General features: G+C 43.8%; 1 protein-coding gene across 2 annotated transcripts in view; it reads left to right on the top strand.

Moving 5' to 3' along the window:
- LOC144769594 (cyclin-J-like protein) overlaps window positions 1–14,045 on the top strand; it is a 155,989-nt gene that overhangs the window by 97,766 nt on the left and 44,178 nt on the right. For both annotated transcript variants that reach the window (XM_078653752.1, XM_078653751.1), the window contains exons 4-5: window positions 12,534–12,833; window positions 13,657–13,816. In XM_078653752.1, the coding sequence (XP_078509878.1) occupies window positions 12,534–12,833; window positions 13,657–13,816 (460 nt within the window). The remainder of the gene's footprint in view (window positions 1–12,533; window positions 12,834–13,656; window positions 13,817–14,045) is intronic.

Below are 14,045 nucleotides of genomic sequence, written 5' to 3'. Positions count from 1 at the left end.
CTAAGATTCCCAGTAACTATCGTCCAATCCCACTGCTTCCTTATTTTGGAAAGGTACTTAAGTCCCTGGTCAACTAGCAGCTCACCACCTATCTGGAGAACAATAGATTGTTGGATCCCTCGCAATCAGGTTTCAGGGCCGCCCATAACACTGAAACCTCGTTGGTGGAAGTTATCGATAATATAAGACTGGCCCAGGACAACTGGAAGTCAGCCATGCATCTCCTGTTGGACCTGTCGGCCGCTTTTAACACCATCTCCCATAGTATTTTATAACAGGGGCTCTGGGAGATGGGACTCATGGGTTTATCCCTGGACTGGCGTAGGAACTATTTAAGCCACCAAACCTCCACCATACAACTGGGCACCCTGGTCTCCCGCAGTCGGCAGTAAAAATGTGAGTCCCCCAAGGATCCATCCTAAGCCCCATGCTTTTCAACCTTTTTGGGCCACAGCTAAACAAAGTGGTCAGGTCATACGGGTTTGATGTGATATCATATGCTGATGACACCCAGCTACTGATCATCTTAGCCCCGACCTTACTGACACAAGGCTCCATTTAAAAAACTGTATGACCCACATTGACAACTGAATGCACACCAATCGTCACTAACTCAACGGAAGAAAGACAGAGGTCATCCTTTTTGGCAAGGCACGCAAACTTTGGTCGAATGACTGGTGGCCCCAGAGTCTAGACCCCTGTCCGTCTCCCAAGCCCATAGTGCGAAACCTTGGAGTGAAGATTGAAAATCAGTTGTCCATGAATAGCCATATAAATCATGTAGCCAGTACTTGTTACGGAATAATGCGCAGCCTACGAAAACCTTTCTATGTATCCCAATTGAATCAAGGAAACCACTTGTCCAGGGACTAATAAGCCGGATCGACTATGGAAATGCTTTGTTTGCCTCCATCAACGAGGAGCTCTATTCAAGACTCCTGGTCCTGCAAAATACGTCTGCCAGGCCGCAACTAAGGCTCCAATCGAGGTCTCCATTGGCGTCCAGTCTGAAGACTCTCCACTGGCTTCCCATCAGGAAGCGAAACCACTGTAGGGTACTCTGTCTGGCACACAAAAGCATGTACAGAAATGGGCCAGACTACCTTGCCAAAAAACTCAGCTGGTATCAGCTAACAGGACACTGAGGTCCAGTACTAAATTCCTCCTTACCATTCGTACGGTCAGGAATGGCGATAGATCTTTTTCCTTTCTGGCACCTGCCCTTCGGAATAAACGTCCATCATAGCTCCGTTCTATCACAGATCACAAGCCATTCCACAGGGAATTAAAAACCTGGCTTTTTGATCACCTTTACCAGCCACTTAGTTCTACTGACCTTCAGCCCCAGCGGAATTTTACACTAGTGCCTTGAGCCCCTTGGGTGATATGTGCACTTAATAAATCTCTTTGACTTGGAGTGGAGTGGATCCATATTTGTAAAACCTGTCTGGTCTGATGAAATTTCAATGGCAGATATGAGAGGGTTGCGGAGAGGCTGATACTGAGGGTCCCACGTGAAAATGTCCTGTTGAGGGGGGAATGTGCAAGAAAAAGTCTTATTCGATCCTGTGCATATAGAGCAGCGGTCTTCAAACTTTATACCAAGACCCTCTCCACTGTTTGGGTGTCTTGTTCCCTATCAATCTATTGAAAGGTCAGATTTAGACCAGGGTTACTAGTTTCTCAGCACAGCGAGGATTGTATTGGACAAAATTCCCACCTAGGTTCACTCATAAAAGCCCTGTCCAGACCTCCTCTACAAAGCACCATCCTGACTCTTCCTTTCACCGTCCTCTCCTGAACAGTCTGCAAATTTGCACCCAGGCTCATTCTACTGCACTGTCCACTAGAAAGCCTCTATAAAGCCGCCCGGACAGAACCCCCTTAGCTTTCTGTGCAAAACACTACACATATCTCGCCTGCAAAAGCAGTGCCCACACCCCATTCTACAAAGCATCATTCAGGCATCCTTTACCAAGCCTCTTCCAGACCCCACTCTTACACATCATTTAGGCACAGCTTTATATCCCATTCAGAACCCCTTTACAACGCACCATACATCCTGCTAAACCCCATCTTCAAATGCCTATCTGTAACACTGCTGCATAATACCAATGTACTGTCTTCTTTAAAGCAGCAACTACCACCATTTTTCAGACCCCTGTGCAAAGCCACTGTAGAAAACGATATCGTCAACTCATTAAATCTCTCACCGCTAACCATTTCCGCAGGGCAGCACAAACATTCTATACAAAAAGTCCTTCATACCCTTTCTGCAAAGCCGCATTGTGACACTCTCCAAAGCCCCATTACAATTCCCCATGTAAGCCCCATCCATATCACCTTTGCAAAGACCTATCCAGGCTCATCTACAAGATCCCATCAATAAAACCTTTTTACCCCACTCTGCAAAGCCTGATTCAGGCATCTCCTCTAAAGCCTCATACAAGAGCTGTAGAAACCCACCCAGATAACCTACAAAACAGATTCTATACCTCTGTACGAAACCACGTCAACTTTCAAATCTTAATCACTCCTTCCTCTAAAAGTTCAGTTCCAGTCTCCCTTCTTGATAGAAAATATACAGAGATGAAATTTAGGCATACGTTTTTAAAGAAGATATAAGACAGAAAACGAGGCTTATTTACATAATGGCTTGCTGTTTCCTACTCCTTTGAAGGCGCGTGCAAGTCTCACTAAAAAGACAAACAGAAAGGCAACTTATATAAGGTTGTATAGAAGGTGGAGTCGAGTAAGGAAGGAGAGTACCTGGTAAATGGGCTCACCCTGATGGGGACCCGATGGCCCAGAGCGGGTTGTGCCAGGAAGTACAACCAAGGTATTGGCCTGTAACTAAATGGGCCCAGAAACATTTAAATAAAGTATTGAAAAAATACATGGATGCCAGGTGGAAAAAGAAGACAGCTGTGGAATGGTGGTCGCTGGAGAAGGGATTGACTATTGCCTGGGAGCACCATATGCTCAGATCCCCGTCAAAGGTGAGCTTTTGCCTGGTCACGCTCCTTCCTTCATTATGTAAATAAGCCTCCTTTCTATCTTTTCCGTTATCTTCTTTAAATTCTGCAGCTTAACTCTCATGTTCATATATTTTATTGTTTGTTTTTACTCTCCTTCTCTATCCTCTCTGGTCCTGATGATGATCCCAAGACACTCGCAGGAATCGAAACATCATCCACTTTAAATTAAACATGGACTTTGCATTACACCAAAACAGCTGTGCGATTCTTGTTTTATTGGTACACATTCTGATCACTATTATCACTTTTACATATCGCTTATTAGAGAGCACCGAGCAAGTTTCTGCACTTATCACCCACTCTGTGGCTGCTTTTATTGCTTCTTTTATTTTTTTTGTACTTTGCGTAAAATACCGTTTGGATACAATATGTAGTTTTTTATCATTAGGGACCACTGTCCTCTAGCATAAAAGGGACAGAGAAGCAGCACAAGTTGCTCTTTGACATAAGCATTGTAAGAAGTCAAGGCTGATATAGTGCTTACTGCTTTAACTTAAAGTACAGCTATGTGGGAGAGCATGTCAGAGTTGTAGTGCAGGTGTCTTTCGCAAAGGCCCACATTTCCTTGACCATTCAGCCAAATGTGAAGGTAGTTTGTTGTGCTGTCCAAGTTTGAAATTATTATTAATACGGCCCTAGTAACTTAAAATTAATTTCTAGTCCTGTGTCCTTATTAACGCAAAACATTTAACATGACTGTGCGGTTCATATTCCTTTATTGAAATCTTGAGTGCAGCGAAAAGCTTCCCTGCTTTAGTTTAATATTGTACCTGGGTGTCATCACCACACTGTAGGAACAACACATTGTGAAATACCTTACATTAGTATATTGAGAGCTCAGTTGAAGACAGAAGTGGCACGAGCCAATGAAGAGTGGTATAGACCTTCTGCTCTAACGACCCAATGTTTGTCTATCTGACTCTCCCTTTTTTATTAATTTAGAACATTCGACTATACAACAAATACTGGGCACACGTTTTCAAATAAACAGTATAGATACTATTCAGGTACTCGTAAGGAAGGTGATACCGGTGGTTCAAAATCATTTGTTTATATAGATGGAATTCTTCATATGTACAAAACAACGCCAGCCGACACGTGTTCGTCATCAGGACCAAGCCTGTGACTCTTCAGGGCTGAAGTGGCGCGTGGTGATGGCGCGGATCGGTGTACCGGTGATAATTCCGAACCGGTAACGGGGTATCTGGGGCCACGGGTGTGGACGGTCGATAAGAGTAGAAGGCAGCCGAACGGGTAAGTCCGTGCTAAAAGGACATGGGTAAAGGTGGTACACGAGCGGGTGCGAACGTGTACATCCGAACCTCTAGGTTTCCGGTTCGGGCTCTGCTCCTCTCGCCTTGGAGTCACTCCAGAGGCCGAACCGGAAATGAGGAGAATGTGTGAGAACTTGTAAAAATGAGAGACAAGGAGTTTTAGAACATGTGGAAATCGACAGAGTGGAGAATGTGTGAGAGAGAGACCCAAGAGACTAAGTGTGATATTTTAGACAATGTGGCAGAAATTGGTGGAAAATATTGACTGTGGGTGACAGTAATGCCGATCAAAGAACAGACTTATATTAAAGGCAGAGGGAGAAAACTATGAAGCATTTGGGGTATAAAAGATGTAGTAGCTTGGGATAACAGAGCTGTGAAAATCGATGAAAGAGATGAGAAAACACAATTTAGGAAGTTATATTAGGCAGAGACAAAGAAGAAAGCAGACATAGATGATAGGCCAAAGCTCTCCTGCCCGGCATAGATTAATTATGGCACCAGCCATCACTGTGTCATTATCCTGCAGTGACCAGCTATCACCCATCGCAAGCAGGTAACAAAAGTAGAGAGTGAGACCAATATTGGCGCTAGGCTCTTGCTGCTTATTGTCATATGTTTGAAATAGAGATACCATGAGGCCTTCCATATTTGAGAACGCCGGGACACCTCCATTGGGAGTAGCTGTGCTCTCTATAAATTTCTAAATAAAAAATAGCCCAAAATACACATTTACACCAGGGGGGACCAAACCATATACTAAGAAAATAGTATAAGAACCACAATTCGGGTCAAGACCATGTCGAGAGGACGTAGAAGTGCTGGGACCCCAAGGAACCACCCAAGGGGAGTAGATAGGGACCCCACGGAGAGCGTGTGCAGTGTGGAAACATGACTGCGTGCTCTGTACAACTCTTTGTGCAAGTCGCAGTTGGATTTTTAAAGATTGAGGGCCCTTCCCAATGGACCCCGAACATACCCCGTGGAAGACAGGTTGGAAAGCCACCTCACCCATAGATACCCTAGTAGCCACGTTACCTTCACCAGGGAAGCCGGGTGCATACGTGTGAAGTGGTGTTGGAAACCGCAGTTGAACCCACTGGAGGACTTCAGGCAAGTGCTGCTGCTTGAAGAGAAGAAAGTGTCTGTGGGAATCCAAACGAGGATTCTTGAAGAGTTCCTGAAAGCAGAGGGGACTGAGTCTGTCACAGACTGAGAAGACGAATGCCATCTGATGTCAGGTGCTTCAGGGAAGGTGACCATGACTCAGCAGCTGTGAGGAAAGCGAGAACAACTTTCCTAGGCAGTAAGTACTGTAAATATTACATTGGTCTACTTAGCATGATGTGGGGGATAGCCCAAGCTCCGTGCAATCAATTGACAACTGTTTAAAACATGTTAATGATTCTTTTATTAAGATTTTATTTTAAAGTGTGGCATATGAATATTCAAAAAACATTTGTGCATAAGTGCCTAAACATCAGTTACGGTGTATTTACCATGAGTTACGAGCGGTACGCACTTTATACACAACAACACAATAAAAATCAAACATAATACATGTACAACATAATGGACCACGATTCAAATAGACAATTGATATATTTTAACTTCAGGTACAAAATTTCACACAGTTGATATTTGGTGGCTAAAGGTGACAAAATCTCTACGCGCGTTTCGGCACAAGGCGTGCCTTCGTCAGGAAAGCCACAACAGAATATCAAGAAAAGGGTAGGGTTAAACTAATCCAGGGGATCCACCTGGGGTAACCAAGGGCAAGGGTACAGCTGTGCTATCTGCGACCTAAGATAGAGCAATGCTGTTCATGCGTTAAGAGTTATAATCAGGCTTCATGTAGGTCAGTGTGCCATAGATATATAGCGATGCAGTGCCGGAATCTTCCAAATCTTTTTGTTTATTCAGTGATGTAAAAATACGAGTACAGACCGCCGTGCTCGTGATCAGAATGGCAACAGACTAAACGGGAGCCACCAAGCTCCCAGGACCCCAGTGTACAGAGTAGGTCATATTACATGCGATTACTGCGGGAACATGCTATTCCGGCGAGAGGCATTTATTACAGACTGGATGCACGTCGATATGTGGATATTTGGATCCACAGACGGGGCAGAACTTGAACGGGCTCCGCTCCATGATAAGGTCGTCTGGGACTTGCTGCGACGAGAGGGCCTCGAAGTCCGAAGAGTTACTCGACTCCGCAGAATTCCGACTCAAAGAGCCGGAGATGCTCGAGACCGTACGCAAACAATACCGACGCAGGTAACAAAGGCCTTTTGGCCTTAAAGAAGAGAGTTTTTCGATTCCGACACGGAGACGTCGAAATCCCATCCGAACCCAATGGCGGAAAAAAACAATCTGGGGATGGAGTCGATGCCCATGCGCACTAGTCCAGGGGAGGAGCCACCTATCTCGTGATACTTCGAAGACTCTTCCAGGACAACAATGTGCAATCATCCGGACCCAACACTAGGCGGCGATCTATGCAATAGATATGAATGTTAGCAGCCCTACATGCCAAGAACAGATGCATACTGGTAAGTAGCATATTCACTTTCTCCACTGACCTCAGTTTAGTGATTAGATCGGGTCGATGTAATATACTGTGGGAACACGCTATGCTCCGTATTTCTGCTCGCATGGGCTGTGGCCATCAGGTGAGCCACAGTCATGCTAATTAGACCAATGTAATATTTACAGTACTTACTGCCTAGTAAAGTTGTACTCGTTATGCTATTGCCCTGTCCTAGGAGTTCTAGAGCTTCACAGGGGGGTCCCTCTTTGACTCACACTATCAGCAGCTGTGAGGATCAGGCGCCGCTGAATAAGACCAGGAGCCGCGCACAAGCTGCCCCACGAAGGATGTCTAGTGCTGAGGGGTTGATGTCCAGCGGGAGCACCAACAAGCCTTGGCAAAGGCAAGCTACGCAGGAATCAAAGATGGAGCAACGTCTGGACCAGCAGGGGCCAGGGGACTCACCTAAGGCAGGGGAGTCTGGGCAGGCCCCGAGTAATCAGGGGAGCCCAAAAGAAAAAGAGTGACCCTCAAGTGGACCCACAGACTGGAGGCACTGAAGAAGAAGAGTCTTTATTGTTAATTAATAAAAATCATTACAATCAAGAAATATTTGAAGTACATTAATTTGTGTGTATATATATATATATATCTATATATTTCTCACTCCTGCTCCACTTCCCTTGCTGATAACAATTCCAGTAGAGAAAGACAGGTACAGACCACTCCACAGCGCATAGATTGAATTCAAAGGTGGTTTATTGACCCCTTGTCGCCAGCATGACGCCAAGTACATTAATTTGTATTAATTGTGGTGCATATGTCGGAGTGGGGCAGAGTAGGACATAGGACAGTTATAGAGAGTAAGGTATAGTTTACCCTCTGGGAGCCTACAAAGACATAGGGATGTGAGGCAGGGAACAGGAGCGCATAACTTGCATACTATGGAAAGCGATTTGACTGTAACCCATGGAATTCATTCTGCACTCATTACGACATTGTATATATGTGCATTAGTATATTTGCCACCGGACCATGCTGGTTGTCGGTACAATGGCTGTGTTACAGTGGTCTGACTGATATATATATCTCTTGCTGCCGCCCTCCTGGTTGTAGGCATTGAAAGCTGTGTAAGTGAGATGTTGGCAATAAAGGTTTTTGAAACTTTAAATTTAAAAAAAAAAAGAATTGTGGTGCATATGTGAGCGCAGGGTGTCAAAGTTGGGTGAAAGGTGAGGAGAGAGCTTTCTAACTCAGGTGCCCTCATCCCGCTTACCGCGCTGCTTAATTAAAAGTTTGCGGGAAAAGGCACCGTGTAAATAAACTCTACTATAGTAATTTTAATTCTAGTAGGAATGAAGGACTGCAGAGTATGTTTGTAATCTCTTTTGATACATGTCCCAATGTGAAACTACGAGTCTGTTTTCGTATACACTGTTTTTGTAGTCCAATCACATGAAGTTTTAAGATGTACACAATGGTTTAAATGGGCGCATTACGAACTTAAAACTATTGGTGATCAAGCCTGCTGGTCAGGCGAAACGTGTCCGAAACAGCTGACACAATAAACTATCTGTGGCCAGTACGAGGTGTCGTCAATCCTTGTTTTGCTTGCACTACGAGGGATCTGAGAAATTTATTAGGACCTGTCTTTGGTGGTCCAGTGACTACGACACACGCGCTGTTCAATTTTATTTTCTTCAGTCAACAAATGCAAGACCATACATTACTGATTTTGTAATCATTTTAGGGATAACATAACATAGCTGTCACGGCTATCCATCCTTAAAGTTACATTTCATTATACATTTTATATTTCAATTAATTTATCTTTCTTTATCAAAACGCTTCTTTATATTTTAATGAAATCTTCCATAAAACTATTGATACTACATTACTTTTAAATTCCTGAGTTAGTGCCATAGTTAAGGTGCCATTATACATCTCATTCAAAAAGTGCCATTCTTACTTAAAACAATGTTCTATATTCTAATTTATACGAATAAAATATTTCCCATAGGTTAACATACACCAAGTCGGTCAAGTAATTAATAGTTCAGGTTATTACTCCTTACTAGAATCAAATAAAACCATATAAAATTTCCACTCCTACGCCATACTAAACATTGACAAAACAGATTACTAGTCATTACAAACTACCCTTAGTATCAGGAGGCCACTCAAAAGTGATCTTATTTTTATAGTGCGAGGATGAACTTTACAAACTGTGTTGTCAAACTTGCAGATTTCCTAGAAAGGCAAGTTATAATTGCATGATGACATGTCCTCACCCCATTTTCTTTAAGGATTGACTTTAACCGGGCTCTCTCCTCTTCTATAGCAATCGTGGACAAATAAATACAATATGCACTAATGAGTCATTATGGAAGCCACATAGTCTACAACTGTTTGATGGCCAGTTTTGTACCCAAAAAGGAATTCCGTCCTTTGTGGGATATCGCCCAAATCGTAACAAGAATTTATCTCTTACAAACTGTTTTAAATGGGAGGCACTGGAGTTGTAAGAGGACCTCAAGCAGCTCAGCAAAAGATGCAGGCCACAGTGCACACGATGCGGTGTGGCTGAATATTCTGGTCACAGGAGGTGCTCGAGGTTGGGGCTAATTGGAGTCCAAAGATCTTCTTGAAAATAAGCCAACAAGCCTTTGCAACTGCAAGTTGGACACAGTGCACAGGGGTTCGGTTATTGCAACCCCTACGAGGGATACTAGCCTCAAACTTGGTGAGCGGGTAGAGCCGGCCTCTGGAGCTGTGGAAAACCACCACCTGTGTTGCAGAGCCCACGGAGTCCGGAGGAGCTCAGGATCTGCAGACCGGTCGACTTGGTTGCGGTGCCTGCAAATGCAGGGGAGTGACTCCAAGGGAGATTACTTCAGGTGCATTTGATGCTTCACAGGCCTTTGAAGGTTCCTGTATGATGCACATGCACAGACGATGCAGCAGACTAGAAGGGAGACTAAGTCCGGCCCAAACGAAGTCCAGTGAAGTCCAAAGTGCCCAGACGGTAGAAGTGCAGTGGTGTCTGATCTGACTCTTATCCCACGACAAATCTATGGACCTACACCCAGGTAAGCCCTCCAGTACCCTAGGGAAAGGGTTGGGAAGATTCAGGGGACCCTCCCAGGGGAGGGTCTGGGCGGGGGAGATTACTCCCATGTCCTTTGTCCAGTTTTGTGCCAGAGCAGGAGCCAACAGCTCCCAGAACTGGTTTGAACTGAACTATGCATGGGGACACCAAGTGTGCCCCTCATGCAGACTTCTTGCCACCTGGCCCAAATCCACTAAATCCTGTCTGGGAGGTGGTCACACCTCCCTGTAACAGGATGCCTATTGTTCCACCTTCCTCTGCTCTTGTTTGGCTCAGCAGCTGGAGGGCAGAAATGTGTCTCTGGTCAGCAGCAAAGATTTTGTGCTGTCCGGTTCTGGAAGACTGGCCCTGGGAACACGGAGAGCCTAACGCAAGCTCTTTCAGTGCTTGGAATCCTACTCCCACACTGTTTACGGTGTGGGGTATGATTCCAACATGTTTCATACCGATGGGATTAGTTGCAGCCGTTTTCGAGATGGTCATCGCGTAATTACGCAGTGCCCCTCTATATAGTATAGGGCTGCTTCATTGACAACCTGGGAGAATGGACTCCGTAGGCTGAAGGGGCACCTTGTCACTTAGAACTAAGCACCCTGGCTTCAGGATTGCAAAGGCCTCCTATAGGGCTAACTTATAAGTTTTAAGTGCAGTGACCCTTAGATATAGTAAACCTATATCTTCAGTAAGTAGTGAATGCACCAATTTACGCAGGCTGCAATGGTAGGCATGTAGTTCCATTTTGCATGGTCTCCCATGGGTGGCATAATGCATGCTTCAGCCCATGGGAGAATCTCTGGGATACCTATGCCCTGGGTACCTTAGTACCAGATACCAGGTACCGATAAGGTTACCCCAGTATCCCATCTGGAGTGTACCCAAATACTCAACACAACAAGTTAGGGAGAAAGCAGACCGACTTGGGTCCTGATTAGCAGGATCCCAGTCAGACATGTCATAATACAGCTGAGTACCAGGCAAAAAGTGGGGGTAACCATAGAAGTAGATCCTACTTTCCTACACACTTCTCAGAGGTCACTGCGCAAATGAACATGAAAGCCTGCCCTCCTCCAAGATTCCTGTGCCTTTAAGTAGAGGACTGCAACCGTCACGATAAGAGTTGTTCCGAAAGCGTCTGCGATCTGTGAAAATGGTTGTGGCAGTTAAAATTTAGTGATACACAACCCAGAGGATGCTGCTGAATCTTACTACTTTAGTGTTGTGCTTTGCACTTATTTATAGAACATCATGCTTTTGTTAGTGTCTCATAAGCCATCTCCCTTATTATTTAAGTGTAGTAGACATTACCTTTGAATTTCTGCATTTCAGAGTTTGGCCCTCTATGAATGCCTTGTCCCCCAGCCTGATTTATTGCTGCCAGTGTTAATTTAATTATGACTATCCCTGGCACAGTGCTCGTGGAAACGTCTTCCAGGTGGTGAACATCCCTCGAAGATGATAATGCTGAGAATTATGATGAGGTTAATGGACATGAGAGGCAAATTCTGTCTGTATGATGGTAGTACTCGTGGATGCAACTTGAAATAGTTTCGCTGATGTTTATGAACCAAACACGATTCTGCTAAATATCTGGTGTTTTGTAGATTAAAAATACTGCTCTTTCCAAGAAAATGACAAACTCCTGTTTAGGGGTAATCATTTGTGCAAAATGAAAATGTTTTATTTCAGGACAACAGGTCTATTTTTTATGCTTTTATTTTTTTGCATCAACAATACCAGATCAGTGAAATAAGTAGCCGTTGCAATAATACATACATAAAACATATGGTGTATATGCTCATGTATATTAGTATGGTCACAACAATACAGTAGGATGTGACTGAAGTGTGGGATAGCTTATTGAAACTGACAGCTCATTTTACAGAAACAATTATTGTATTTCTGAAATAAATGTAAGCGTTATATTTGATGCATAGTTCATAAAGAGTTTGCGAGGCCTAGCGCGGTTTCTAGTTCCTGGTTGGTACAAAATGACACTGTCTCTGGGCTGATTCTGTAAAATCTGAATAATTTAGCAGCAGTATTCGTGTAAAAGCCTATATGCTTACCAATGATTGTGAGAGACATGTAACAGTTGTTCCACACAGCCCCATACAAGTAGTTTATCTGTCATGACAGCTGAGAATCTTCATAATAGTCCCTGTGACATTTCAGAATCAGATTTGTCTCTGTCGGTAGCCCGTTGCCCAGTCTTTAGGTTTTACACATTTTAATGTTGTGAGTGTGTACCTCAACACGCCCAGGGAGGATGAGACTTGCCTGGCACACCACTAAAGTTTTGGAATATTTTGTTAGCCTCTTTAGATTTTTAGCCCAATTTATGTGAAAGAGCTGTAAAATGCAACATTTGGCCCAGTTTGTTTTAATATTTTCTTGGCTGGTTGGTGGACTTTTTCCAAGTAGGAATGGGCTAAGTTTGCTGATTGGTGTTGATGCTCCACCACTTTGAAAGTTCAGCAGCTTCAAATGCACATAACGTTCATAATGTTTGATAATGTTGCCTAGCAGTTAACTTGTGATCAATTATTAGAAATCAATCCGTTTTTTTTCTTCAATTGCAGGCAAATTTGAAGAAAAGGAAGACCGAGTACCAAAGCTGGAGAACATCAATAACTTGGGCTTCATGTGCAGCCTGAATCTGGCGCTGAATAAGAAAGATTTGCTCAAGATGGAATTACTGGTCCTGGATTGTTTCAACTGGAATCTGTGTTTGCCAACTCCAGCACATTATATAGACTACTACCTCATCCTGTCCGTCTGCGAGGGTGATCTGCACAATGGCTGGCCCATCACTTCCCTAGCCAAAATCAAAGTCTTCATGGAGAAATATACCCATTACTTCCTGGAAGTCTCCTTACAAGGTGCACAGTCGCAAGCTCTTAGAATGTTTTGTAGTGTACAAGCTGGTAGGAGAGGACATTTTTAGAATTATTTAGAACTGTTGGGTGGAGCAGGCACTTGATTAGTTGTTTCCATGAAAACGGTTTAAAGTTGAGCAGTTTTTGCATGGATAGCGCATGTAATGGCGCAAGTTTAATAGAAAGGTTAAATGGGGACTCTGGCATATAATTGACAACAATGGTTTTTAGCTGGTGCTCTTGAAGTGCATTTGTAGTGGCACCATGAGAGATGTGAGAGGTGTGTAGAATTCCATCTACATGGGTGAGTTGACACTAAGAATGACCATTTGGTGAAAAACAGTTCTCCCGGCGTCTCACAGCTTACCCTTAGTTTCACAGAATTCTATGTCTTAGAGTTACAAGTAGGAAATCCCCCACCCACTAAAATTTTTGAATGCCACCAGAGACTCCATTCTCGGAATCTTACTTCAGGACTAGAAGATTCAGCATCGGGTGGACCCAGACATGCATACTACTTTGAATCTGTGCTAAAATAATGTTGCTATGGAAGTAACTGGTTGCGGGGAAAATAAGTGAGTATTTGGCTCACTTTTTACATCCTGGATTATGCAAAAAAGAATGGTATAGTGAAGTGTAGGCTAAACCTAGTAGTGAAGCATAATGTGTCTTTTTTAACATTCTTTTTATTCAACATTTTGTGTATACAATCACAGTGAATCTAGTGTACATTCAGACATGCAATGCGATCAAGCAGTTGCACATAATGTGTAGTTTCATGTATTTGTGCACCTTTATAATTGTTGCACCTCATTGTGTTCTCCAGACCACACTTTCCTTGGATTCCGCCCATCCCTAGTTGCTGCCGCCTGTGTTGCTGCTTCTCGGATTTGTTTGCAGGTTACCCCATCCTGGACTACACAGCTTCAGCTTTTATCTGCTTATTCCTGGGAACATCTGACTCCGTGCATCGAGCGCCTGCTCCGGTGAGCCACCTCCCCTTTATCTTTTTTGATTTTTGTTTCCTATTTTTCGAGGCACAGTATTACTGCAGAGGGTGATCCTAAAATGCTCTGAGAAAGGTTTAAGGAATAATATGGGCAGTGAAAGGAATCTGACAACTAACTATATGTGTGACTGTGTTATAAGGGGAAGTCTGTGTCCCTAAGTTGTATGGGTGGCCTAGTGCAAAGTGATTGCAGAATGTCTTCAGCC

The sequence above is a fragment of the Lissotriton helveticus genome, chromosome 7 (genome assembly GCF_964261635.1).
Source record: "Lissotriton helveticus chromosome 7, aLisHel1.1, whole genome shotgun sequence".
Classification (NCBI taxonomy): domain Eukaryota; kingdom Metazoa; phylum Chordata; class Amphibia; order Caudata; family Salamandridae; genus Lissotriton; species Lissotriton helveticus.
This window is presented reverse-complemented; position numbering and strand designations above follow the sequence as displayed.